The 26,684-nt window shown below is 40.6% G+C and overlaps 1 protein-coding gene and 1 long non-coding RNA gene across 25 annotated transcripts in view; one reads left to right on the top strand and one right to left on the bottom strand.

Annotated features, from left to right (window-relative positions):
• MME (membrane metalloendopeptidase) overlaps positions 1-26,684 on the top strand; it is a 109,006-nt gene that overhangs the window by 14,538 nt on the left and 67,784 nt on the right. For all 24 annotated transcript variants that reach the window (XM_069562253.1, XM_069562168.1, XM_069562178.1 and 21 more), the window contains 4 exons: positions 24,155-24,316; positions 25,530-25,610; positions 25,697-25,792; positions 25,912-26,030. In XM_069562253.1, coding sequence (XP_069418354.1) covers positions 24,155-24,316; positions 25,530-25,610; positions 25,697-25,792; positions 25,912-26,030 — 458 coding nt within the window. The remainder of the gene's footprint in view (positions 1-24,154; positions 24,317-25,529; positions 25,611-25,696; positions 25,793-25,911; positions 26,031-26,684) is intronic.
• LOC138424839 (uncharacterized) lies at positions 16,480-25,953 on the bottom strand. Its single transcript, XR_011250984.1, has 3 exons — positions 25,897-25,953; positions 24,603-24,691; positions 16,480-20,287 (listed from the first exon to the last, which is right to left on the bottom strand). It is a non-coding gene; the product is annotated as an uncharacterized lncRNA (long non-coding RNA).

The raw sequence follows: 26,684 nt of genomic DNA, 5'->3' as shown, positions 1-26,684 counted from the left end.
CTGAGCAACAGTGATTCTCAACTATGGCTGCTTATTACGATAATTGGGGAAACTTTTCAAATATACCCATGCCAGCCTATCTCTCTTCCCTGACACACAAAGTTCCCAGTCCTTCAGCAGAGTGATTTCTGCTGAGTGTTGGCAGAAAAGGGATTTAAGTAAATAAAGTGACATTAAGGTATATAGAAATTCCCTAGGCATTTGCATTTTTACAAGAAGTTAAATGTAACCAACTGATTGCTTTAAAAGGTGCAATTTTGGACAGTGCTACTCAGTGAAAACTAAGTCAGCGCTGAGGGACACTGGCCCTGTTTTTTTTTTTTTTTAAACTAATTATAATGGAGAAGCTGAACCTGGACTGTCCCTAGTATAATTTCCTAGTATAATGTAGGCACGGATATTTCCATAGAGACTTCAGAACAACATCTCTCCTCATCTGTTCCTCTCTTCATTCATTTATAGTTCCCCAAAACATTAATTGAACACTTTCTAAATACTGAGCACTTTTCTAGATACTGGGAATTTGAACTTAGATATACCCTGCCCTCAGGAAAGTGACAGTCTGGTCAGCATGATAGACCAATAAACAGAGTTACCATGTGGTTTGGGTAAGAGCAGAGAGAAGCAGAGTGTGCCACAGGCGCTCTGAGAACGGAGCACCTAAAATCGCATCAATTCTTACATAGCTTGGCAGCTAGAGTGATTGTAACAGGGCCAGGAAAGCATTTGCAAGAGGAAACATCGCCTGCTGGTTCAGAAGGCCAGTCAGGGATTGGCAGGCCAGTGGGACAGAGGGCAGCATGTGCGCAGGCTGGATGCAATACGCCTGGGAAACCTGGGTACGTGTAGGGTCTGCAAAGAGTTCACGATGACTGGAGTGTAATGTGGAATGCAGTGGGTTGCAATTCCTCTTCAAGTCTATAGAAAATGCATTATAGGGAGCATCTAAAGGATTTTAAGCAGAGGTAGGGCATTGTCAAGCTTGCCTGCTAGTTCATGCCAACCTGGTAGAGCGGAGACAGAGCTTTACCCATACAAGGGAATACTATTTCTGTGTCTTGGGTATGAGGGAGAGCTTAGCAAGATCAAAGAACTAGCATAATGACTCTAGGGCTAAGTCACAGAGGACATGTGTGTGGATGTGAGAGTAGGGGTGATAAGGGTATGTCAGCATTGGCACAGGATTTTGTAGTCCATGGTAAATTCCATGGTAAAGTGTTTGAACCTTCTACTAATACCAGTGAAAAGTTATGAAATGAAGTTTTCAGTGAAGATCAGAATTGTTGAGAAGGTTCATTGACTGTAACTAAAGAAGGGCCGGGGGCGGGGAATTAGTCTACTACCCTTTAACCATAGCCCTAATGGTTGCCTGGGTTTGATGGTAACAGGGTGGAGAGAATAGATGGACTTGAGAGATCTTTAGGAGTAAATATAAGGCATAAAGTAAATATGTGAGGTTGTGAAAAAGAAGTGAGTAAAATGTAACTGACGTTTCTGGCGTGGGAAACTGGGTGATAAGTGTTGCCAGTCACTCAGCCAGGGGAGACAGGGGAAGAAATTAGAGAGTATGTTCAAAGCTAGAGTCTGATCACTGGAGTTAAATGCAGCGGAGAGGTTGATAAGATAGAAATGAAAGCAGAAAGGAAGAGGTTGGGATTTCCCTGGTGGTCCAGTGGTTAAGACTTTGCCTTCCAATGCAGGGGGTGTGGGTTTGATCCCTCGTTCGAGAGCTAAGATCCTACATGCCTCATGGCCAAAAAGCCAAAACATGAAGCAGAAGCAAAATTTAACAAATTCAATAAAGACTTTAAAGAATGGTCCACTTAAAAAAAATTTTTTTTTTTTAATGAAGGAAGAGATTGAAGATTCCATTGGAAGATGGGAAAAATGATGGATCTTGTTCCGGGGGACATAAGAGAGGATACATTCAGAGAAAAGACAGCAGGGCTACTATTAAACAGAGGAGGAACCTCTCTTCCTGTCTTACCAGGGGGAAAGTGGCAATGATAGTATGAATGCTAGTATGGTTAGAGGCTGGCAAGGATGGGAATCTGTGTGATACATCACCCAGTTACTTCAGTTTCTCTTTGTAAGACAAATTAAGGGTTTTGAAGGCTGGAAAGGGCCAGTGTGTGGAGTGAAAGGAAAGACTAACCAGGGCCGTGTAGAAAGGCTTTGCACAGAGTTAATGGCCCTGTTGAAGTTTTCTTATTTGAAATGGCATTAAACTAAGCAGTTCCAGGGTTTTCCCAGCCTCACAGATACTGTCTTCCACAGATATTTACTGCACATTGTTCCAGTTGCTGCAGATGTAGACGTAAACAACACAAAGTCTCTGCTCCTAATGAGCATGCAGTAAAAAGGGAGACTGACAATAAACAAGTCAATCAATAATTCTATACAAATATCCTGAAATACCTTAACCTAAAGTTGGGAGGGAAAAGGTAGGTGGCAGGGAACATTCAGGATGGGCTCATTTGCAAGGGGAAGAGAATGAAATTCTCTGGTGAGATGACAGTTTAAATGATGGCGCCATAGGATGTAGCCTGCTACTGCTACTGGTAAGTCACTTCAGTCGTGTCCGACTCGGTGCGACCCTATAGACAGCAGCCCACTAGGCTCCCCTGTCCCTGGGATTCTCCAGGCAAGAACACTGGAGTGGGTTGCCATTTCCTTCTCCAATGCATGAAAGTGAAAAGTCAAAGTGAAGTCGCTCAGTCGTATCTGACTCTTAGCGACCCCATGGACTGCAGCCCACCAGGCTCCTCCGTACATAGGATTTTCCAGGCAAGAGTACTGGAGTGGGGTGCCATTGCCTTCTCCGAGGATGTAGCCTAATAGAAGGTAAAAGAAAAGCCAAGGAAGAGCAGAGTAGACCTGAAGTAAGAATTGCTGAGGGACTAAAGTGAAAAAGCTTCTGACTTTAGGAAGGCTGACGTGTAGATGACGCAAGTGAAAGATTTCAAAGGTAACTATTCCATAACATCAGAACATCACCCTGAAAATGCAGATATGAATGTGGAATGGAGGTGTAGGTCATGAGACTTGGTAAGGTTAAGAAATTCTTAAGTCAGATAGTAGCAGAGATTGTCCACGTAGTCCCTGATGTTATCTGGGAACATGGTAGAACATTTGTGGTAGGGAAGACTAAGCAAGATGTCGAGTCTTTAATAAAGATGAATGTCTATGAATTTAGTAGACAATAGAGATAAAGCAGATGAGGTGGGGATGGTCAGCTGGCAGAAGCCTAAATAAACCCAGTGGAGAGGAATGATCTGAAGCTGCGTAGAGGGACGGTAGGAGGCTGGTTTTGTTTTTCAGTGTGTGGAGTGCTGACGGAGAGAAAGCTTCAGGGAAAGGGGCCTCCCTTAAATCAGAGCTGGGGGAGCATCCTGTGAGTAGGCTGTGTGTGTGTTAGTCATTCAGTCATGTCCAACTCTTTGTGACCCCATGGACTGTAGCCCACCAGGCTCTTCTGTCCATGGATTTCTTCAGGCAAGAATACTGGAATGGGTGGCCATTTCCTCCTCCAGAGGATCTTCCTAACTCAGGGGTCGAATCCAGGTCTCTTGCATTGTGGGCAGATTCTTTACCACCTGTGAGTAAGCTTAGGGCTTAATAAATCATGCCTTCTTGTCCAAGATAATTCTAGAAATGCTCTTCTGATCCTGCTTCCTCACACAACCCAAAATGCTTTCTTTCACTCTCTAAAGGCAGACTTGCAGGAGATACCCATCTGAATGGAGATAAATGTTTGCTGATAGGAATCAGATTCTAGAATCATAGTATGGGCCACCTGATATAGAAGTTAGTGCTGCCAGACATAGTAGCAATGATTATGATGTTTTATTAAAGTAAGTATGGGAAAATATTTCATGAAAGGTATCTTTCCAAATCCTTCTCTATACCCTGCCTTACTGTGAAGAAATTATTTACATATCATTTCCAGGTGAAGTTTGGAATAGTTGTTCAGTTTCTCATTAGATGTGGACATTTTTGCTTTTGTTTTCAGAGATGAAATAAAATGTATCATTTGTACTTTGGAAATTAACCCACTCTGGTTAGGGTTTTCAACTTCTGTGTGTCATCAGTTATTGTATCACCCCAGTGGGTCAGCAGCAGTGGGTAAGAGGAGATGCTGGAGGGCCTCCTGTCCAGCCTGTTGTGTGGGAACTCCATTTGATGGAATTAGAATTAGTCATGAATTCATTTTTATTTTTTTTTATCAGCCTAGATGAAAACTCAAAGTGAACCAGTGAGTTCTTAAAGCAAAATATTTGTTTAAACATTTTTCAGAGGCATAATCTTCCTTCAAAATTTAAAGGAAAAGAAAAGCCCAAACAAAATTGTCACATTTTAGACACAACGTGTCTTTAAAAAAAACTTCAAAGTAGTACCTTAGCCTGAAACTAATAAAAAGGGGTTTGGTCCATACCACAGACTAGGTGGATTAGGAAATCAAATTGAAATTGATTAGCAGGTAACCAATAGCCAGCAGTACCTCTGTTTCTTTGGGTTTGATGCTTAAAGCAAAAATAAAGAAGCCAACCATAAAGTGGTGAAGATGGCTTAGGCCATCTCTTTTAAGTAGTTTCCTTTGTTAATTAAGACTTTATTGAACTTTGGTTCAGTTCAGTTCAGTTCAGTTGCTCAGTCGTTTCCGACTCTTTGTGACCCCACGGACTGCAGCACGCCAGGCTTCCCTGTCCATCACCAACTCCCAGAGTCCACCCAAACCCATGTCCATCGAGTCGGTGATGCCATCCAACCATCTCATCCTCTATTGTCTCCTTCTCCTCCTGCCCTCAATCTTTCCCAGCATCAGGGTCTTTTCAAATGAGGCAGCTCTTTGCATGAGGTGGCCAAAGTATTGGAGTTTCAGCTTCAACATCAGTCCTTCCAATGAACACCCAGGACTGATCTACTTTAGGATGGACTGGTTGGATCTCCTTGCAGTCCAAGGGATTCTCAAGAGTCTTCTCCAACACCACAGTTCAAAAGCATCAATTCTTCGACGCTCAGCTTTCTTTATAGTCCAACTCTCACGTGCATACATGACCACTGGAAAAACCATAGTCTTGACTAGATGGACCCTTGTTGGCAAAGTAATATCTTTGCTTTTTAATATGCTGTCTAGGTTGGTCATACCATTCCTTCTAAGCAGTAAGTGTCTTTTAATTCCATTGCTGCAGTCACCATCTGCAGTGATTTTGGAGCCCAGAAAAACAAAGTCAGCCAGTTTCCACTGTTTACCCATCTATTTGCCATGAAGTGATGGGATTGGATGCCATGAGAATTTGTTTTTTAAAGAACTCGCAAATCATTAAAGACATAATAAAACATGGTTGAGGATCTAGTAGTTATTTTAAAATACTACCAGAAAAGAAAGTTTTTGTTAAATCTAAGGGCTTAATTTTCTGCTTTAATGAAATTAATTGAGTAAAATTAAGATGTTTCTGATACCTCTTGCCATTCTGAAGCCAGAATGAATTCATTATCCCCAAACACATATATATATACCAATTAATGATTTCACTAACTTAGAAACCAAGAAGCAAAGTATTAAAATTATATTTGTTCAGAGAAATAATTTAATTATATATAAATGAATCAAAGAAAAAAGCAATATTTAAAAAGTCATTAATTGAACAGAATGTTTTTCTAAGCCCTGCTTATAATATTCTATAGCAAGGAAGTGACAATGTGTTGAGAAAAAATGGTACAAGTGAAACCTTGAAAGTCTCCTTAAACTCATATCCATGCAAATATGAATCTCTAAAAGAGAATATAAGGTAGCAGCTACAGATGCCATGAAACATGATATATTTCAACAACTATGGTAATAAACTTAAAGAAGTGGAAAGATTTGCAAAGCTGACAAACTGGCTGAGTTCCATGCAGGCCCTTGTTGCAGGATCAGCTCCATTCCAGGCCCAGGCACTTACTAAGCCAAGGTCATTGGATCTGGCTCCCGTGTCCAGTCAGTCTTGTGCCTGGTGAACTGCCTCTGACCCCACTCTAGTGACTGGATTCCTACCTTGTCCCTTGGGATCTTACTTCTGGTTCATCCCCCGGTTTTGGAAATTGAGTTTCTGCTTTTTCTTCCCTGTCTTCCGGGACTGGCACCTACTGTATTGCCTTTTGCACATGGTCTGCTGGTTACAGTGCCCTCATCACAGCTGCCTGCTGCTCCTTGTCCCTGGGTAGCTTTCCATTGCTATTAGGCAGGAACTTCCTCTGTTGCTGATCCCTCATAGTCTATCTAAACTGGGATTCAGTCTCCCAGGATTGGCTCAGACTACTTCTACCTGAGCCCACTTTATGTACATGACAACATTTTATATGAAAGGAAAATATTTCTTCATTTGCTGACGAAGAAACAGCCCAGTGATGTTGTATGCTGATAACAGAAAGCCAAGGATCTGGCTTTTCTCTCAAATATCAACCAATCATGCCTGTTAATTTTAAAAATTTAGAGAGGGAGGAATCAATTTTTTGTCTTATTTCAATACAAGAAAATCTATGTGTCAAAAGTTCAAAATTTTTCAGATACCACCTATCTGAGTTTAAATGAACAATAAAAGGCATATTTAACTGTAGTAACAGGAAAAAAGAAGCCAGTATCAAAATATCTTAAGATTTTGATACAGTAAAAGTACAGCTTTAAAATAACAGGTGGTGATAATTCGCTAACAGAAGACAAGAAGGAAGGGTTCTTTGGGAGTGTCTCTTATGGACTAGTCATTGTTTAAGGTATTGGAATTAGAATCGTTGCTGTGGGTAAAGGGTGTACTTGTAATTATTATTGCTTTTATAGTCTGTGGATTACCTGGAAATACACCTTGAGTTAATTCTTAGAAACTGCACATCTCATACTGATAACTTATTGCATGATTGATAGTCTGAAGCTCCATCTCTAACCTAGCCCATACAGTCATACGAATGATGCCTTTGTGTACAAATCTTACAGAAGAGGTCAACTCTTCTTACAGATTAATATCTGTAATCCATGAGAACTCTGTCTGGATTCATGCGGAGGCCTTGTCCAAGCAAGGGCTCCTGAAAGCCTAAGTTGACTGGGCAAGGGCATGTGCTGAAAGATGGTTTATAACTTTCTGACCAGCTATCCAGATAGACTGAGGATCAAAAGGCCCATTTCTATTAGATGCACATGATGAGGACTTCTAGGACAAGGCTGGCTATTTCCTGCAACCTCAGCAAGAGGAAATCCTTTCCCGTGATCAACTCCCTTCCCTAAACTGGACAGGGTGACAAAGGCCAAGCCCCTGCTTGTTGGTTCCCACAGATCTCTTTCCACCAACTCAAGAGGCAGGGCTCCTCTTCAGGGATGCTCTGCCCTGGGGATTTTGAAGCCCTGGGGATCTAGCCCTTCATTTTTTATCCATCCTGTATCCTTCCTTCTGAGGATGACCTGTCTTTCCATACTCACAGAGAGCTGCTCTACACTCCAATCCTCTTTCAGTTGCCTCTTTTGTCAAGCCCGTCACTCACCTTCTCTGCCTGGACCATAACTCTGTTCCTGACTCCACTATCTGTTGAATGAATGAATGAAATATCTTCCCTCTTTCACCTTTGCCTAGCTAACTCCTTTGTTCCCTGCTGCTGCTGCTAAGTCGCATCAGTCATGTCTGACTCTGCGACCCCATAGACGGCAGCCCACCAGGCCACCCCGCCCCTGGGATTCTCCAGGCAAGAACACTGGAGTGGGTTGCCATTTCCTTCTCCAATGCATGAAAGTGAAAAGTGAAAGTGAAGTCGCTCAGTCGTGTCCGACTCTTTGCAACCCCGTGGACTGCAGTCCACCAGGCCTCTCCGTCCATGGGATTTTCCAGGCAAGAGTATTGGAGTGGGGTGCCATCGCCTTTTCCACCTTTGCTCCCAACACATCCTATATGTTTACCCATAACTCACATCATACTTGTAGTTAGTTCTCCAATGTCTAGATTTGCCCCACTATAATAACTATTTCTATCTTACTCATCAGTCTGTTTCTAGCAGCTAACAAGGTGCATCGCAAATAGTAAGTCACCAATAAATACTGATTGCATATATGAATATTTTTTGTTTTATATTTATATATTTTATTTACATTTTATATTTGTTTATATTTATTCTGTCAGGTTCCTTATCTTGGTTAGAAAGCCACTGTTGCCTAAGCAAGGTGTTTTCGGGGCACCTGATACATAAATACAGCAGCAAAGAAGTGGTCTCATTCTGACTGTTCCACATACTGAAATCACATTTCTTAGTTTTGTATCTCCGCATCAAATTTCCCGAGTTTAGCCCTTTTCCGTCTGATCTATCTCTTTTGCTAGCAGTAAAGTCAATTATTCTCTTCTTGGTGGTTTAATTTTCCTTGTTAATTCTACCCTCCTAAGCTAGAACTGGGTCAACAAGGAGACAGTTTCTGTATGTATTTCTCTCCCACTATTTTCTTCTTTCAGGGAGATTTTGTAACTAATTTCCTACTTACTTAAGCATTTCCAGCTTCATATGACCAAAATCTCCACTAGTCTGTCCTTTCTTTTCCAACACCAGCTCTCTCAGAGCTTCTCCCTTCTCAATAACTCATCTCTGCTCTCCTTTAATGAGATCCTGTGCTCACCTTCTCTTAAATATCTCTGTTTGGCTAAGTGTGGCTGGTTTTTGACCATCATCCTTGAAGATTCCTCTATCCCAGGAATATGTTTCACTCGTAGTATGCTCATTCAGACTCCTGGTTAGTCCGCACAATCACCCAAAATAAGCTCATTTATAGAAGCATACTGCAAGTATCTCCTTATCTCTGAGTTATAGAAAATAGGAGCTTTACCTGTCAACTGAATACTAGATAAGTTTGGGAATTGGAAATGAGAGTGGAGCATAACAACCCTTCCTTTCTAGATATAGTTACTTTATAGGAATTCATGTACATCATGAAAGAAATAGTCTTGTGTCAGAGGAAACCCTGCAGATTCTGTGAGGGCAGGGATTTGGAGAAGGAAATGGCAACCCACTCCAGTATCCTTGCCTGGAAAATCTCATGGACAGAGGAACCTGGTGGATTGCAGTCCATGGGGTCACAAAGAGTCGGGCACGACTGAGCGACTAACACACAACACACATTCACCATGGCATATATTCAGATCCCAAGTGTCAGACATCTGGGGGTACTCAAAAATAGTTGTTGAAAATTTCAGAGTCTTTTCATGGTCCACAACGAAAAAAATCTTTTTTGGAGAAGGCAAATGATTTAACATAATCTTCTGGGTCTTCTGTAATAGGAGATAGGTTTTAAAAAGATAAACATATGGAGCTTACACTACCTTGTATTCACTAAATGCCTAATTTGTTATTATGTACTCCATGTCATAGTGCCCACTAGAGTTTTGTTTTGTTTTTATGATTTTGACTTCATTTTAGGCAGCATTCTAAAGCACCAATGACCCAGTTTATCCTTCTATTGTGATCTTGCACCACTCCCTATCCAAAACTGATGCAAAGGCAGAATGTTTTGAATTACTCCCAGTAATTACATATCACTGAAGTTGGACTGATCACTTTGTTTGACAGCATGATCCAAAATAGCAAAATTTTTAAATGGGAGAAACATGGCCATGTAATCTCATTGCTTTCTCCTTAGAGATACCCACCAGTGTCCAGAGTTTGAGATCTACCTAATAAAGTTACAAAGGGAACAATATAGCCTTTTCATAACCTTCATCTTTCCTTAAATGAGGAATATTATTATTCATTAGTATTATAATCAACATGTAGCCTTGATAACTTATTTTAAGTGATATATTGTATTTAAATTGCAGTATAATCTTTAATAGCTTTTTAACAGCAGAGAATCTTTTAGGATTTAAAATGCAAATTGGACTTGAAAAAGAAAATTTATTTTTAGATTTAGGGCACTTTAACTTCATTGTAACACAGTTTCAGGGCTTCCATTTGTTAACAGGATGTTTTGGGTTGTGAATTTTGAAGGAATCCCTACTGGAAAATTATTGACTATCCTCTCTTGGCTATGAGCCATTCATTTAAATGGGCTGTAAGATAAGGCTGAAGAATTTCACTAATTTGGAAACGCCAACTAAGTATTATTACTGTAGGTCCATTAGACTTGAGATTTCTGTAATTATCTATACAAGTTCTAAAGTCTAGGGTCAAACGAGGTGAAAAACTTTATGTAGCTATACTCATGTTATGAAGCAATTAAAATCTTAATTGGGCATCAAAAAAACAGTGACTGCTATATAATTTAATTTGGATTCTCTCTGTGGAGCTTTCAAAATGTTTTCTGGTGTTATTTGGAGTTATGGAAGGATGATTCTGTAGAAAGACATCAGCTTAAAGTTAGACCTAGGCTCTCTCTAAAGTCATATTGATAACTTCAAGCATGTAATCATTCAATGCCTAGGTTTCCTTAAAATAAACATAATATGTCCTATTTATAGAGCAATGGGAAGATGTTGTAAGAAAGAAAAATAATTAAAACCTTCAGCATTGCTACTTACCAACAGTGTGACTTCGCATACAGATTCCTTATCTTAAATTTCTTTAGCTCTAAAGTAGGGACTTAATTACTATAGCTCTAAAGTGGGCTTCTCTGTTGGCTCAGACAGCAAAGAATCTGCCTGCAATGCAGGAGACCTGAGTTTGATCCCTGGATTGGGAAGATCCCCTGGGGGAAGGCATGGCAAACCTCTCCAGTATTTTGCCTGGAGAATCCCCACGGACAGAGGAACTTGGCGGGCTACGGTCCATGGGGTCTCAAAGAGTCGGACGTGACTGAGCGACCAGGCACACAAAGTGGGGACAAAAATATTGTTGCCATACTTCAAACTTAAAGTTTGAAGCAAATGCATGAAGTATGTGCCTGGTGCCTAACATGTGTCAAACACTGACTTTTTATTGTTATTATGACTTGTGCATCTTTGGCTGAACCTTAATTAAAATCCTATAGTTTATATTTTACCTATAAATGTGACAGAGTTTATCTGTAAATCTGATAGCAAATGGATTCCAGGTTAACTATGTATAGCTTGTGTCTGTGTGTATGTGGGTATGCCTCCTGAGGGGGCGTGGTTCTGAGTGTATGTTTGTGCTTATGCATTCAAGGTAAATTGGTCACATGGTACAGTGGTAAAGAATCTGCCTCCCAAAGCAGGAGATGTGCCATATGCAGAATTCAGTCCCTGGGTTGAGAAGATCCCCTGAAGGAGGAAATGGCAACCCACTCCAGTATTCTTGCCTGGACAGAGGAGTCTGGCGGGTTACATTGCCAGATGGGGTCACAAAGAGTCAGACATGGCTGAGCACACATGCATGTCGTATATAAATATAATTTTAAACTAATTACTCTTCAAGCTAAAACACGAAAAGTAAATCTCCTTTCCTGGGAGTTTCAACTCTACAGAGAAAATTCACTATCTTGAAACTTTCTTCAAATCTACTTGTGTAAATCCACAGTTTCTGAACAGTGGTATAGAGGTGGCTTTTGGCACTGACCAGCTGGACTAGTGCAAGATTTGACTTTGGCTTAGCTTGAACTCACCCAGTGGTTGACAGGGAGTGTTTGACTAAATGATTAGCAGTTCTTATTACATCCTGATTACATGTAGCATCAGGTATTCCCTCACCTGCTTACCTTTCTCTAACCAAGGTATCAGAAAAGCCATTTGAAACAGGGATTTCATTTAAAAAGGAGGGTTGGATTTTGCAAGAATCTGAACATTTATAATGAAAACTGTTTGGTTTTATTAGCATTAGTCTGTGTGCTTGCTGATTTTCAGTCATTTTCTCTTTACGAATGGTCCCCCAGATTCTAGTTTCTACATTGCTGCCTTCTGAATAGAGTCCTTTGTGACCCGTTGTAATTACATTGCATTTTCCTTGTGTTCTTTCAAAACGTTCTGACTTTGCCTTAATTTTGGTTGGGAGATGGTGGGAGGAGGGTGGCAGCAGGGGAATGAGGTCAGCAGTACTTTCAGAATGTTGTCAAAGGAGATTTTTAAATTGTCAAAAATTGCCTAGTAAGCAATAGCAAGCTTTGTGGTTTGTTGTTTAGTTGCTTAGTCATGTCCGACTCTTTGCAAGCCTTTGGATTGTAGCCCACCAGGCTCCTCTGTCTATGGGATTTCCCAGGCAAGAATACTGGAGTGGGTTGCCATTTCCTTCTCCAGGGGATCTTTGCAACCCAGGGATTGAACCCACATCTCTTGTGTCTCCTGCATTGACAGGTGGGTTCTTTACCACTGAGCCACCAGGGAAACCTGAGTATCAAGCTTGGTATCTGTTAATAAAGCAGACAGGTTAGGAGGTTGAATCAGAAATGAATGTCCTCTGGTCTTCACAGGAGCGTTTGCTCCTAGATGCCCAGCATTTATCTGATGTCTTCTGGACACTTCCAAAATGGTCATAGACCAGGCTGATGATTATAGTAATTTTTAAGATACCAAAATGAAAATGTCGTGTGGTTGGGAGCAAAAAACCAAGGGCGTAGGCCTACTGAGAGAGAATAGCTGAAAACAGTTTTGCTCATAACAGCTTCCTTAAACCTGATTTAAGCAGGGAAAGAATAGTCACGGAAGAAAATTTGCCACCAAGCTAGGAATGTTTCATATTCGTTGTAAATAAATAGATGCCTAGTCTATTGAAAATGTTCAACACTAAAACATATAGTGGCCAGGATTTTTTAATAATACAATAGTAACTGAGAAAGAAATTATTCAAGTCCATTTCCAGTTAATATAGTTGCTTGTTTTGCACATTTTCCTGGATATTTTTTAAAAGCCTGAAAGAAAAAAATGGACAAAAGTGTAGTTGACCCTAGTCATCTACAAATTTTATATTTGCTAATTTGCTTACTGGCTAAAATTTATTTGTAACCTCCAAATCAATCTTCACACTTTCGAGATCATTTATAGATTGATGAAAGATTTCTGTCACCTGCATACGTGTACCCTGATGATGTCCAATGAGACTGTAAACGAGGGTCCTTCTCTTGGTCTTTTTACTGCCACGTGTTTCACATTTTTTATACAATTTGTTAATTATCGTATTGTTTAAAATGGTCCCCAGGCCTAGTGCTGAAGTGCTATCTAGTGTTCCTAAGTGCAAGAAGGCTGTGATGTGCCTTACAGAGAAAAGACATGTGATACATAAGCTTCACTCAGGTATGAGTTGTAGTGCTGTTGGCTCTGACTTCAATGTTAATGAATCGATGAGTATATATTAAATCAGAAATTAAACAGGAACACATAAAACAAGGTTATGTATTGATCAGTTGATGAAAATGCTGTGTGATCAGAGGCTCATAGGAACTTAACATTGTATTTTCCAAGGGTCAGTGCTTCAGAATTTTTTAAAATGAATTTTTATTGGAGAATAGTTGCTTTCAATTTGTGTTAGTTTCTACTGTACAGCAAAGTGAATCCGCTATATCGCTATATCTGCTATATATCCCCTCTTTTTTCAATTTCCTTCCAATTAAGGTCACCACAGGGCACTGAGTTTCCTGAGCTATACAGAATCAATATTTGTTAATTCAGTGTTACTGTTGACTTTAGAACAAATCCATCAAATAATAGAAATTCACCCTATTCATCAGTTCAGTTCAGTTGAGTTCAGTTGCTCAGTCATGTCCGACTCTTTGCGACCCCATGAACTGCAGCACACCAGGCCTCCCTGTCCATCACCAACTCCCAGGGTTTACCCAAACTCATGTCCATCAAGTCGGTGATGCCATCCCAACCATCTCATCCTCTGTCATCCCCTTCTCCTCCTGCCTTCAGTCTTTCCCAGCATCAAGGTCTTTTCCAATGAGTCAGTTCTTCGCATCAGGTGGCCAAAATATTAGAGTTTTAGCTTCAGCATCAGTCCTTCCAATGAATATTCAGGACTGATCTCCTTTAGGATGAATTGGTTGGATCTCCTTGCAGTCCAGGGGACCCTCAAAAGTCTTCTCCAACACCACAGGTCAAAAACATCAATTCTTCAGTGCTCAGCTTTCTTTATAGTCCAACTCTCACAAAGCTATGGAAAAACCATAGGTTTGACTAAACAGACCTTTGTTGGCAAAGTAATGTCTCTGCTTTTGAATATGCTATCTAGGTTGGTCATAACTTTTCTTCCAAAGAGCAAGCGTCTTTTAATTTCATGGCTGCAGTCACCATCTGCAGTGATTTTGGAACCCCAAAAAATAGTCTGCCACTGTTTCTCCATCTCTTTGCCATGAAGTGATAGGACCAGATACCATGATCTTAGTTTTGTGAATGTTGAGCTTTAAGCCAACTTTTTCACTCTCCTCTTTCACTTTCATCAAGAGGCTCTTTAGTTCTTCTTCACTTTCTGCCATAAGGGTGATGTCATCTGCATATCTGAGGTTATTGATATTTTTCCTGGCAATCCTGATTCTGGCTTGTGCTTCCTCCAGCCCAGCATTTCTCATGATGTACTCTGCATAGAAGTTAAATAAGCAGTGTGACAGTATACAGCCTTGACATACTCCTTTCCCTATTTGGAACTAGTCTACTTGGAACACTGTTTGGAACAGTATGGTTCACGTACTGTTGAAGCCTGGCTTGGAGAATTTTGAGCATTACTTTACTAGCATGTAGGAACCGTGAACTTCCAGATGTTCAAGCTGGTTTTAGAAAAGGCAGAGGAACCAGAGATCAAATTGCCAAAATCTGCTGGATCATCAAAAAAGCAAGAGAGTTCCAAGAAAACATCTATTTCTGCTTTATTGATTATGCCAAAGCCTTTGGGTGGATCACAACAAACTCTGGAAAATTCTGAAGGAGATGGGAATACCAGACCACCTGACCTTCCTCTTGAGAAATCTGTATGCAGGTCAGGAAGCAACAGTTAGAACTGGGCATGGAACAACAGACTTGTTCCAAATAGGAAAAGGAGTATGTCAAGGCTGTATATTGTCACACTGCTTATTTAATTTATATGCAGAGTACATCATGAGAAACGTTGGGCTGGAAGAAGCACAAGCTGGAATCAAGATTGCCAGGAGAAATATCAATAACCTCAGATATGCAGATGACATCACCCTTATGGCAGAAAGTAAAGAATAGCTAAAGAGCCTCTTGATGAAAGTGAAAGAGAAGAGTAAAAAAGTTGGCTTAAAGCTCAACATTCAGAAAACAAAGATCATGTCATCTGGTCCCATCACTTCAAGGGAAATAGATGGGGAAACAGTCAAATAGTGGCAGACTTTATTTTTGGGGGCTCCAAAATCACTGCAGATGGTGATTGCAGCCATGAAATTAAAAGATGCTTACTCCTTTGAAGAAAAGCTATGACCAACCTAGACAGCATATTAAAAAGCAGAGACATTACTATGTCAACAAAGGTCTGTCCAGTCAAGGCTATTGTTTTTTCAGTAGTCAAGTATGGATGTGAGAGTTGGACGATAAAGAAAGCTGAGCGCTGAAGAAATGATGCTTTTGAGCTGTGATGTTGGAGAAGACTTTTGAGAGTCCCTTGGACTGCAAGGAGATCCAACCGGTCCATCCTAAAGGAGATCAGTCCTGGGTGTTCATTGGAAAGACTGATTTTGAAGCTGAACCTCCAATACTTTGGCCACCTGATGCAAAGAACTGACTTATTGGGAAAGACCCTGATGGTGGGAAAGATTGAAGGCAGGAGGAGAAAGGGACGACAGAGGGATGAGATGGTTGGACGGCATCACCGACTTGATGGACATGAGTTTGGGTAAACCCTGGGAGTTGGTGATGGACAGGGAGGCCTGGTGGGCTGCAGTCCATGGGGTCACAAAGAGTCAGACATGACTGAGCGATTGAACTGAACTGACTGAGATGAGTGCAATTGTGTGGTAGTTTGAGCATTCTTTGGCATTGCCTTTCTTTGGGATTGGAATGAAAACTGACCTTTTCCAGTCCTTCAGCCACTGCTGAGTTTTCCAAATTTGCTGGCATATTGAGTGCAGCGCTTTCACAGCATCATCTTTTAGAATTTGAAATACTCAACTGGAATTCCATCACCTCCACTAGCTTTGATCGTAGTGATGCTCCCTAAGGCCCACTTGACTTCTCATTCCAGGATGTCTGACTCTAGGTGAGTGATCATACCATTGTGATTATCTGGGTCATGAAGATCTTTTTTGTATAGTTCTTCTGTGTATTCTTGCCATTTCTTCTTAATATCTTCTGCTTCTCTTAGGTCCATACCATTTCTGTCCTTTATTGTGCCCATCTTTGCATGACGTATTCTCTTGGTATCTCTAATTCTCTTGAAGAGATCTCTAGTCTTTCCCATTCTATTGTTTTTCTATATTTCTTTGCACTGATCACCGAGGAAGGCTTTCTTATCTCTCCTTGCTATTCTTTGGAACTCTGCATTCAATTGGGTATATCGTTCCTTTTCTCCATTGCCTTTAGCTTCTCTTCTTTTCACAGCTATTTGTAAGGCTTCCTCAGACCACCATTTTGCCTTTTTGCATTTCTTTTTCTTGGGGATGGTTTGATCACTGCCTCCTGCACAATGTCACGAACCTCTGTCCATAGTTCACCAGGCACTCTGTCTAACAGATCTAATCCCTTGAATCTATTTCTCACTTCACTGTATAATCAATAAGGGATTTGATTTAGGTCATACCTGAATGCTTTAGTGGTTTTCCCTACTTTCTTCAGTTTAAGTCTGAACCCTATTCATGATTCCTGTTAATTCATTTGCACGGGAATGTATCAGTGATCTACTAAGTAAGGATCAACATTAAAGAAAATTAAACTTACAACAAAGTGCCACAACACAAAGCTTCTTGCTATCCAGTGGCAATCATTTATTTCAGATTACATTATTTTCCTGAGAGTCTTCCTAGGAGCACTTGACACCTGCAGAAGTCTCTTTAAAATACACATACACATTCATACACACAGAACCAGAAAACTGGCCTCTATGGAATGTACATGTATAAATTTAGAAATCTTTCTTTTGATATTGCCCCAAATTCCATTTTCAGTCAGCAAACCATTGATGTTATTTGAAAGCATGGCATACAGATAAAAAAGGGGGATCCTAAGATATTGGAAGCTATTGGCATTCAAAGGCAGACCATGGATTGCCTCTTCTTGAGGTAGACCAGTAGCTGGTTTCTAGTGAAGCTGGAATTCCACCATGCCTAATCTTGTCTGATAACTAGTGGAGTGGTTGTGTCTTGGGTCTGTTTGCTGAGAGGGCCAGGGCCCTCCTGAGATAGATAGAGCTCATCTCAGAGGAATAAAAAGTCAAGCTCAACACAAATGTCTGTTGAAGAAAACCTTTCCCATCAGAGAAGTGATTCTGTATGCAGTCCAGTTTTGGCTATTGTGGCTCTCCCCCCAAACCAGGCTCACTGGTCCTTGTGGTTCTTGGTAGAGGAAGGCATGGAGATAAAATCAAGAGAGCTCCTCACCTGGAGGGACCGTAAGCCCTCTTGGGACTCCTCTAAGACAGTGACTGATGGAAGAGAGCATGTTCCCTGCACCAGAGGTTGTGGATGGGATCCAGGAAAAAAGGTTGTGGAGGCAAAGCCAGTATATTGGAGGCCTAAGGAGAGTGGGCCTGTACAGAAGACACGTGTGTGGTTACCTTCCATACTGTGCCAGGGACTCGGAAAGGATCAGTGCACTCAGAAATATGGGTTGTCATGACACGAGGCCATTCACACTTATAGGCTGGAAAGGTGAGAAGGAATAGGCCTGATCAATCCAGGTATGCCTGGAGTAGGAAAGGGCAACCCACTCCAGTATCCTTCCCTTGAAAGTTTCATTGACAGCAGAGCCTGACAGGCTAGAGTCCATGGGTCAGTCAGGTCGCAAAACGTTGGACACAACTGAGCACACACACATACATCTAAGCATAGTACTATCTTTACTTGCTGATACTGAGTTCTCTTGTTTTCATTTTCCATGTTTCTCTATTGTCTAATCTGGTAGTTCTTCCCTTGGATGGACATTAGAATCATTCAGGAAGCATTAAAAGATGCTGGAACCACCTCAAAGGTTTTGATTGATCAGGGATCTATACTTTGCATCTTTATGTTTAAAAGGCTTCTAAGGTGATTCACATGGTTAAACAGAGTTGAAAGTTGTTGCTGTAAAATATATCATGGAAAATCTTCTCTCTCCATCATCCATCCTGTTCTATCTAGAGGAGGGTTAGGCAAGAACCCTGCTACGTGTCTACCTCAAGAAGAGCTCTCCTGGGTGTGCCTCTGTCTGCTTGTTCCTCTGTGAAGAATTCATCTGTTTCTTTCCCTGTCCTTCTTCCTGGCCCCTACAGACTCCAAATTCTGATGCCTTCTCCTTTCTTGGACTCTGCGCTAGTTTCTGGTGATAAGCTCAACATTGAGGGGAGGAGAGGAGGTGAAGAAGAGGGCAGGGCAAGGAGAGAATAAAGGGTAATTGGGAAGAGGTGGAGGAGGAGAGAGGGATGGCGCATGCTAACTGCTTCTCACACACTCCAGCTATGGCCAGAGTGTGGAGGGGAGAGTGTGAATGGGGAGCCACACACACCCAAGTGTAAGTTCTGGGTCTCCTTTACTTACTAGCTTCTGGATCTCAGGGAAGCTACTTTTTTGGCTGGTTTTCTTTTTGGCTGCCCTGGGTCTTTCTTGTGGTGCACAGGCTTTCTCTAGTTGTGGACCACATGACCCACAAGCTCACAGAATGTGGGCTTCAGTAGTTGTGGTGTCTGAGTGCAGGCTTAGTTGCTTTGCAGCATGTGGGATCTTACTTCCCTGACTAGAGATCAAACCTGTGTCCCCTGCATTGGAAGGCAGATTCTTTTTTTTTTCCTTAAATGGAAGGCAGATTCTTAACCACTGGACTACCAGGGACGTCCAGGAACTACTTATTCTTTTACAGCTAGAAAGTGGGGAAGCTCAGGGATTCAGAACAAGTTTGACTAATTTAAGAACTCTAAACATTTTCTCAGCTTATGTAGCATCTTTTAATCCATACCCATATGATAGACCCTGGTAATGAATACAGCAATTAATAATGTCCCAGATGGTAGCTGAGCTTGTTTTTAAATTCCTATGGTCAAATAAGTTGGGCAAATGTTACAAAAAGATTAGTTGGAGAAAAAAACAGTGTGCCATTTATTATCAGCCTAGAACATTCAGAATTGTCATTCATGAGAAATAAGCTCATTATTAATAAAAGATTACTTTTCTTGTCTTTGTGTGACTATTTTCTTAAGTTAAAAATAAACTCTTTTCTTATTGTAAAAGCAAAGCATGTTCATCTAATACAAATTGGAAAATAGAGATAAGCAAATAACACAAAATTAAACACACTCATAATCCCTCTACCGGGATATAATTGTTGTAAAGACCTTTTAGACTGTCTCTGTTTTTATGCAGATTTTCAAAAAATCATAATATACACATTTTTTCACCTTTATAAACATCTGGTCAACATCATTTCATGTCAATACATAGGCATTTGCTACATCATTTTTGTGCCTGTTTATGAAAGTAAAATAATTTTGTTTGTTTTTAAACCACATTTGTTTACTCAGAAGTCAGAAACTCACAGATTAGGAAACATCTGAAGAGCCCCAGGTGTGGCTTTGTGGAGAGGTTGAGTAATTCAAAACAAAGCACAAAGTATAAAAACAATTACAATCAGTTTGACAGTGGTGGGTCTGTTTCCTATGGCCCTCCTACCCGTGAGTCTACTGCTGACTTCAAAGGAAAGCCAGCACAGAGGAGGTCCAGAGGATAAGGTGCAAAACGGGAATCAAAACCCACAATAAGAGATTAAAGGAAGGTTGATCAAAGCCCCAGCATGAAAGTGCTAGCCCATGACTTGCCTTGGCCCATGGCCCCAAAATATTCATCAGAACAGAACTTTCTTTGATGTGATTGGAAGCTCCTGCGCTCCGATGAGCTCTCTGGTCAAAGGGAAACTTTAAAAGTGGCACAGAAATGGTTGGCAGAGGTGTGCTCACTCTCGCTCTTGCTCTCTCTCTCGCTCTCTCTCTCTCTCTCTCTCTCTCGCTCTCTCTCTCTCTCTCTCTCTGCACATACCTCACAAATTGCTTGAATGCTGCTTCTTTGGTTTGTTGTCCAGACGTAAGTAGTTTCACTGGGTATCAAGTGAGGAATTCAGCCTAAGATGGGAAGGATCGTCTTTTTCGTTGTGGGAGGTGAGACTGTGTGAACGTGGCATGTATTTGCGCTCATTTGAGCTCATGAATGTGGAACTTAAGCCACTGCTCCTCCTTTTCATTCAGGGTGGGTCAGTATGTGTTCGATGCCCTCCTGAAAGAAAGTGAAAGTGGAGTCGCTCAGTCGTGTCCGACTCTTTGCGACCCCGTGGACTGTAGGCTACCAGGCTTCTCCATCCCTGGGATTCTCCAGGCAAGAATACTGGAGTGGGTTACCATTTCCTTCTCCAGGGGAACTTCCCGACCCAGGGATCGAACCCAGGTCTCCCACATTGGAGGCAGACGCTTTAACCTCTGAGCTTGATGCCCTCCTAACTAGGAGTCTATGGCTCTTTGTGGTGTTAGGATAGAAGCCATCTAGAGAAGAGAAGAAAGTAGAAGTACTTTCAAAATGGTGGTTGCCTTTACAACATTCAGCTTACACTTTTTAAAGGATGTTGAAAGACAGGAGTTGTATAAATTGCTGAGAATGTGTGTGCTGAGAATGTCTTCAGATAGTAGTCCTTTCAGGTTCCAGCTTTCTGGCTTTTCACTTTACATAATAATCTTCTATTATTTAAGGTCTTTATTTTTATTTCCCCTGTCATCCTATCTTCATTTCCTTAAAAGTTTAAGAGATTTTCATTTTCTCCTTTTTAGGATCTATTTCTTAATCTTTACCGAAGTTTCAAGTTAGAATTTTTACTGACAAGTCTTGATCAAGCACAATGTTAGGCTCTGAGAGAAAACTGGAAATTGTATCTCTACCTTTACGGGAACCACAATCCAGGTGAAGAGGCAATGGATTTTCCAACAGAAAAATGGATGTCAGCCAGTATGGGCTTTGTAGGGACCGTCCTTCATGAAGAAAAAGGATTTGAACTGGGCCGTGAACGAGCCTAAAATTTCTGAATGTGAAAAAGTAAAAAAGGATATTTTGACAAGGGTTGAGGCAACATAGTCAAAGTTACAGAAATGGAGAAATGTAAGATGTTTCATAGCATAAAATGAATACATTCATTTAATTGGGGCAGATGGCTCATGTAAGAATGTGGTGAGAGAAGCTTCACTAGGTATATTAAAGTTAGATTATGCTATGAATCTGGATTTTATTATGAATGCGAGATGATTGAGTACTTTGTAGTGGAATATTGAATAGTTTGGAGTGGAAAATCTCATACTGAAATGCTAGGATGGTGTGAATCCATTTGACACGTGGGATGGATGGCATGGGGAGAGGCCTGGGGCCATACTTTGGTGAAAGGACATGAATAGAGCCTTAGAGAGGAAGGCCCAAGAAAGAATGGAAACTGTGGGAACTGGAAGTATGGGATTGACTCTGGAGGCTGTGAAATGAGAACTGGTCTGACCTGCAGGAACTGGGGAAGGAGATGTGTAGGAGGAACAAGTAAAAGGACTCATTGATGATTCAGTAATGTCGTCATACAAACAACGCAATTTACTGAACATTCCAGGTGACAGGAATACAAAGAGGTTGAGTTCATCAACAGAATGGTTAGGAAGACTCAGCAGGTATTCACATGAGAAATTCAAAATAGCCTAATCTAGAGCATTCAAGACTGAGTGAGACAGTGAGCTCCCAGGAGTTCAGAGAAAGAAATTTTCCCTATAGTTTGGAAGAGATGGGACAGAAGCTGAACCTTGAGTCGTGGGTAGAATTTGGAAAGAATGGGAGAAGTTAAAAGGGTCAAGTTTCTACTCAGCCATAAAAAGGAATGAAATTGTGCCATTTACAGAGACATGAGTAGACCTTGAGCATGTCATATGGTGGGAAGTAAGTCAGAAGGAGGAAAAAAAATAGTATATTAACACATATATGTGGAATCTAGGAAAATGGTGCAGATGAACCTATTTGCAAAGCAGAAATAAAGACACAAACATACGGATACCAAGGCGAGGCAAGAGAAGGTGGGATGAACTGGGAGATTGGGATTGACATGTATATGCTACTATGTATAAAAGAAATAACTAACAGGAACCTACTGCATGGCACAGGGAACTCTACTCGTTGCTCTGTGGTGACAAAGAGGGAATATATGTTTATGTACAGCTGATTCACTTTTCTGTACAGGAGAAACTAACACAACATTACAAAGGAACTGTACTCCAATAAAACTGTTTTTTTAAACAAGGGTGGAGTGAGGAGGAGAGAAACAAAGATGCAGGGTAGAGAAGCACAGGAGTGTTTGTGGTCCATGCGGCAAAACCCACCTGGCAAAGTACAGTGTTTTGTGAAAACCCAGAGAGTAAAAAGGGTTTCCCTGGTGGCTCAGACAGTAAAGCGTTTACCTGCAATGCGGGAGACCCGGGTTCGATTCCTGGCTCGGGGAGGTCCCCTGGAGAAGAAAATGGCAATCCACTCCAGCACTCTTGCCTGGAAAATCCCATGGATGGAGGAGCCTGATAGGCTACAGTCCATGGGGTCGCAAAGAGTTGGATACGACTGAGTGACTTTACATAGAGAGGAAAAAAGAGAGAAGGTAGAGACTTTTGATTAGCCAAGTTCAAGAGTTCATAATTTAACCTGGGCAGTGTCAAGCCACTGACATTTTTGAGCAAGGGAGTAGCTAGAGCAAAAGGGTCTTTGGGGAAGTTTATCTTGTGAAAGATATGCAACATATGCATAGAAGTAGAGAGAGAGTACAATGAAGAGCAAGAGGAGTAGTTGGGTGATGTCTAGTCAAAAGGGATGAAGATGTAAACTAGGTTGACATTGATTGTCTAGAGTATAGGAAAAAGGCTAAAGAGTTACTGATAGCCCAAGAGAGAGCATGAAACACAGAATTCTACACAAGATTTCAAACCTGGGAGGCTGTGATAACAATTGTTCAGCTTGCCAAAGTACAAACATCCAGAGAGGACTGGTTTGGAGGCGACCCAGAGAGTTTAGTCTTAAAGAGATGGAGACTGAGAAGACAGCCAGGCAAATGTGTCCAGAAAGGGTCAGAAGCAGGGGCTCGAGGCTCAGCTGGAAGACAGATTTACTATTCCAAGCTGGAAAAATCCACACAGCTCAGCAGTTCTTTAAAAGTGTTTAATTAATTAATTTATTCAGAAGGCAAAGTATTTTCAAAAGCTCACTTGAGAATTTATACTTTCTTGATGCAGATGAATTCTCAATTGCTCTTTTGTTTTCCTTGCAAAACAGTTCAACTTGTATGAGAAAGAATGTGGGGAGGGCAATGGTAGGGTTTTCTCACTGTTTCAGGTGTAGAAATTGTGAGCACAGGAGTCCTGTACATAATATAATATTTTTCTCTTCATACATCTCTTTATTAATTGAGACACCTAGTATAGTCAGTGTTTTTCACATTGTAAATACTCAACATTGGTTGATTTTTCATCATAATTCTCAAAGATAAAATCATGGATGAAAGAAAAACTAACAAGCTTACAGCTAATTTTATAATGTCAGACTCTACATAAACAAATGCAGATTGGATATCCAGTATGAATTGCAGAAATATCGTAAACAGAGTCCAAGAAGTTTTAACTATAGCTTCAGATCTTTACTGAAACAATAAAATTCATTAACAATCCCACATGCCTTAGAGCCTCGTAGATGGTCAAAGGTCACAGCACCTTGAAGAACAAAGTCAGCAGCCAAAGTTATCAGAATGCAGAGTGACTCCAGGCCCAGGACGGCTAAGGAAGGCCTGCATTCTTTCTTTCATCTGAGGTAGAAACTAGCAAGACACTTGGTTATTTAAAGAAAGAGATAAGATGCAGGATAGGAGGACCCAGACCTCTCAAGAATAAAACCAACCAACTATAGAAAAGGAAGGAGTATACACAGGTAATATTGATCACTCAACCTAAGTCCACAGTTCCACAAGTAAAAAGAAGAGCATCAGTCCAGTTGACTTGATCATAAAGAAGTAACGTGTCTCTTTTTTTCCCCTTCCAAACTACTTATGAAACAAACCCTTCACTGTATCTCATCCTTTCTCTGGTCTTTCAGCCGCTCGACTGATCCAGAACATGGATGCCACTGTTGAGCCTTGTGCGGACTTTTTCAAATACGCTTGCGGAGGCTGGTTGAAACGTAACGTCATTCCTGAGACCAGCTCTCGTTACAGTAACTTTGACATTTTAAGAGATGAATTAGAAGTCGTTTTGAAAGGTTAGTGAAGTTTAAGTTTATGTATCAAAGATTTCCGTCTTAATATATCCATTTTAAGGCCTTCCCAGGTGGCTCAGTGGTAGAGAATCTGCCTGCCAGTGCAGGAGATGTGGGTTCGGTCTCCTGGGGTCAGGAAGATCCCCTGAAGAAGGAAATGGCAGCCCACTCCATTATTCTTGCCTGGGAAATTCCATGGACAGAAGAGCCTGGTGGGCCATAGTCTATGGGGTCACAAAAGAGTCAGGCACAACTTAGCAATTAATAACATCCATTTTCAAGATTTTACCTGGGAGTGTGAAAGCCATTACAGGGAGTGTCACACAAAATTAAAAGTTGATAATCCCTCCAAGTTTTGTGGACCATTGCTGAGTCACTCTAAGGATGGAAGACACTAAAATGAATATGTTGGCATTTCAGCATTCCTGCTTTCATTTGTATATAACATGATAAATGCTGTATTATCCATGAAGGTGGCATCTTTATGCATTTTATAGGAGAAATTAAATGATTTCTGCTAAACAGGACATGCATGTTATTTCTACCCTGGCCCTGTGTTGAAGTTGCTATAAGATATTACCAAGATTTGCCTTCCAAACTAGGTATATCTGTTCTAACCCAGATATAATCAAGACATTCTCCCTGGGAAGTTGAGGAAGTTGTGTCTAGTCCTTTGTTATCCTACATTCTGTGTTCTCGTTTAGAAGTTACTTTGTAAAAATAAAAACTTTTTTTTTTTTTACTATTTTTTAATATCCAAGCAAGTAGAACATTTCATCTGGAGCATGAACAGTATGATCACACAAAAATAATTACCCTCCAACCATCAAGAAGACTATCGTATTAAATTCAAAATTCCAAAACAAATTTGTTTTCTTTTTAATCTCAATACCAGAAAAAGTAACTTCTGTATGGCAGAGCAGTACATATCACTGTTCACCAGAAACTAATAATCTAGTCAAAAAGACTTTCATTTAAGTTGGCTAATGAAAGTAACTCCTCCTTCTCTACCAGGAATAATGATCTCCTAAGATGGCAACTCCCTCTCCAGTTCCAGGAGTTGCCATCTGCCTCTCCTGGAATGGGAGAGGTATGGACACATACAAGTTGCTGTGTTTTGTTGTGTTTTTTTTTTTTTTTTTTAACCAAACTTGCATTGAAAATATTCTTTAGAGCTGCAGATGAACTGATGTGTTTTACCAACACTCCATTTCAGATGTCCTTCAGGAACCCAAAACTGAAGATATTATAGCAGTGCAGAAAGCAAAAATGTTATATAGATCTTGCATAAATGAAAGTAAGTGCTCTTTATTTTATTTTACTAGGAGTATGCCAAAATATGTATAGACTTCATAATATATTTATATTCATTATTTTTTAAAGGTGCTATTGAGAGCAGAGGCGGAGAACCTCTGCTCAGACTGTTGCCAGATATATATGATTGGCCAGTGGCGCTAGAAAACTGGGAGCAAAAATATGGTAAGACAGTCTTCCCTTTAAAAAAAATTATTTCTGTATAAAATCTGTTATTATTATACTATAGTATCATATTAATGCAATAAACATCTAATCATATACTTCACCTTTCATTTCTTTAGGTTCTTCTTGGACAGCTGAGAAATCTATTGCACAACTGAATTCTAAATATGGAAAAAAAGTCATTATTAATTTTTTTGTTGGCACTGATGATAAAAACTCTACCAATCATATAATTCATGTAAGTTTGTATGGCCAACAACCAGAGTTATCTTTAAATTGTGACAAAACATTCACATGCATTGTTGTTATTGATATTTTGAAATAAGGCTTATTTTTATTTGAGTTATAGGAACAAAGTGGTAATAAATTCAAGGACAGATACCTGGATTTCCAATTTTGAAACTGTTTTCTTGATGCTGTGTTATAGACATTCAACTTTCCTTTCTGCTATCTTTGTTTAGACAGTTCTCCCTTTATAAAAATGAATGATAAGAAATGAAAGACTTTAGGTCTCTCCTGTTTAGAAAAGGGGCTTCCCTGGTGGCTCAGTGGTAAAGAACCCACCGGCCAATACAGGAGACTTAAGTTTGATCCCTGGGGCAGGAAGATCCCCTGGAGGAGGGCATGGCAGTCCACTCCAGTATTCTTGGCTTGGGGAATCCCAGGGGCAGAGGAGCCTGGTGGGCTACAGTCCACGGAGTCACAAAGAGTTGGACACAACTTAGTGACTAAACAACAACAATTTAGAAAAAGCACTTGATTTCTCTGTATGTTCATGAAAGGAGCATGGTCTAGTCTATATAAGTAATACAGGTTAGAAACCAGAAATTCCTAATTGACTCCAACAAGATCATAAAAATGGGATTTTGAACATAATTTTGATGCTTGCTAC

The sequence above is a fragment of the Ovis canadensis genome, chromosome 1 (assembly GCF_042477335.2).
Source record: "Ovis canadensis isolate MfBH-ARS-UI-01 breed Bighorn chromosome 1, ARS-UI_OviCan_v2, whole genome shotgun sequence".
Taxonomy (NCBI): Eukaryota; Metazoa; Chordata; class Mammalia; order Artiodactyla; family Bovidae; genus Ovis; species Ovis canadensis.
Note: the sequence above shows the minus strand (reverse complement) of the source record. Positions and strands in the feature narration are given on the sequence as shown.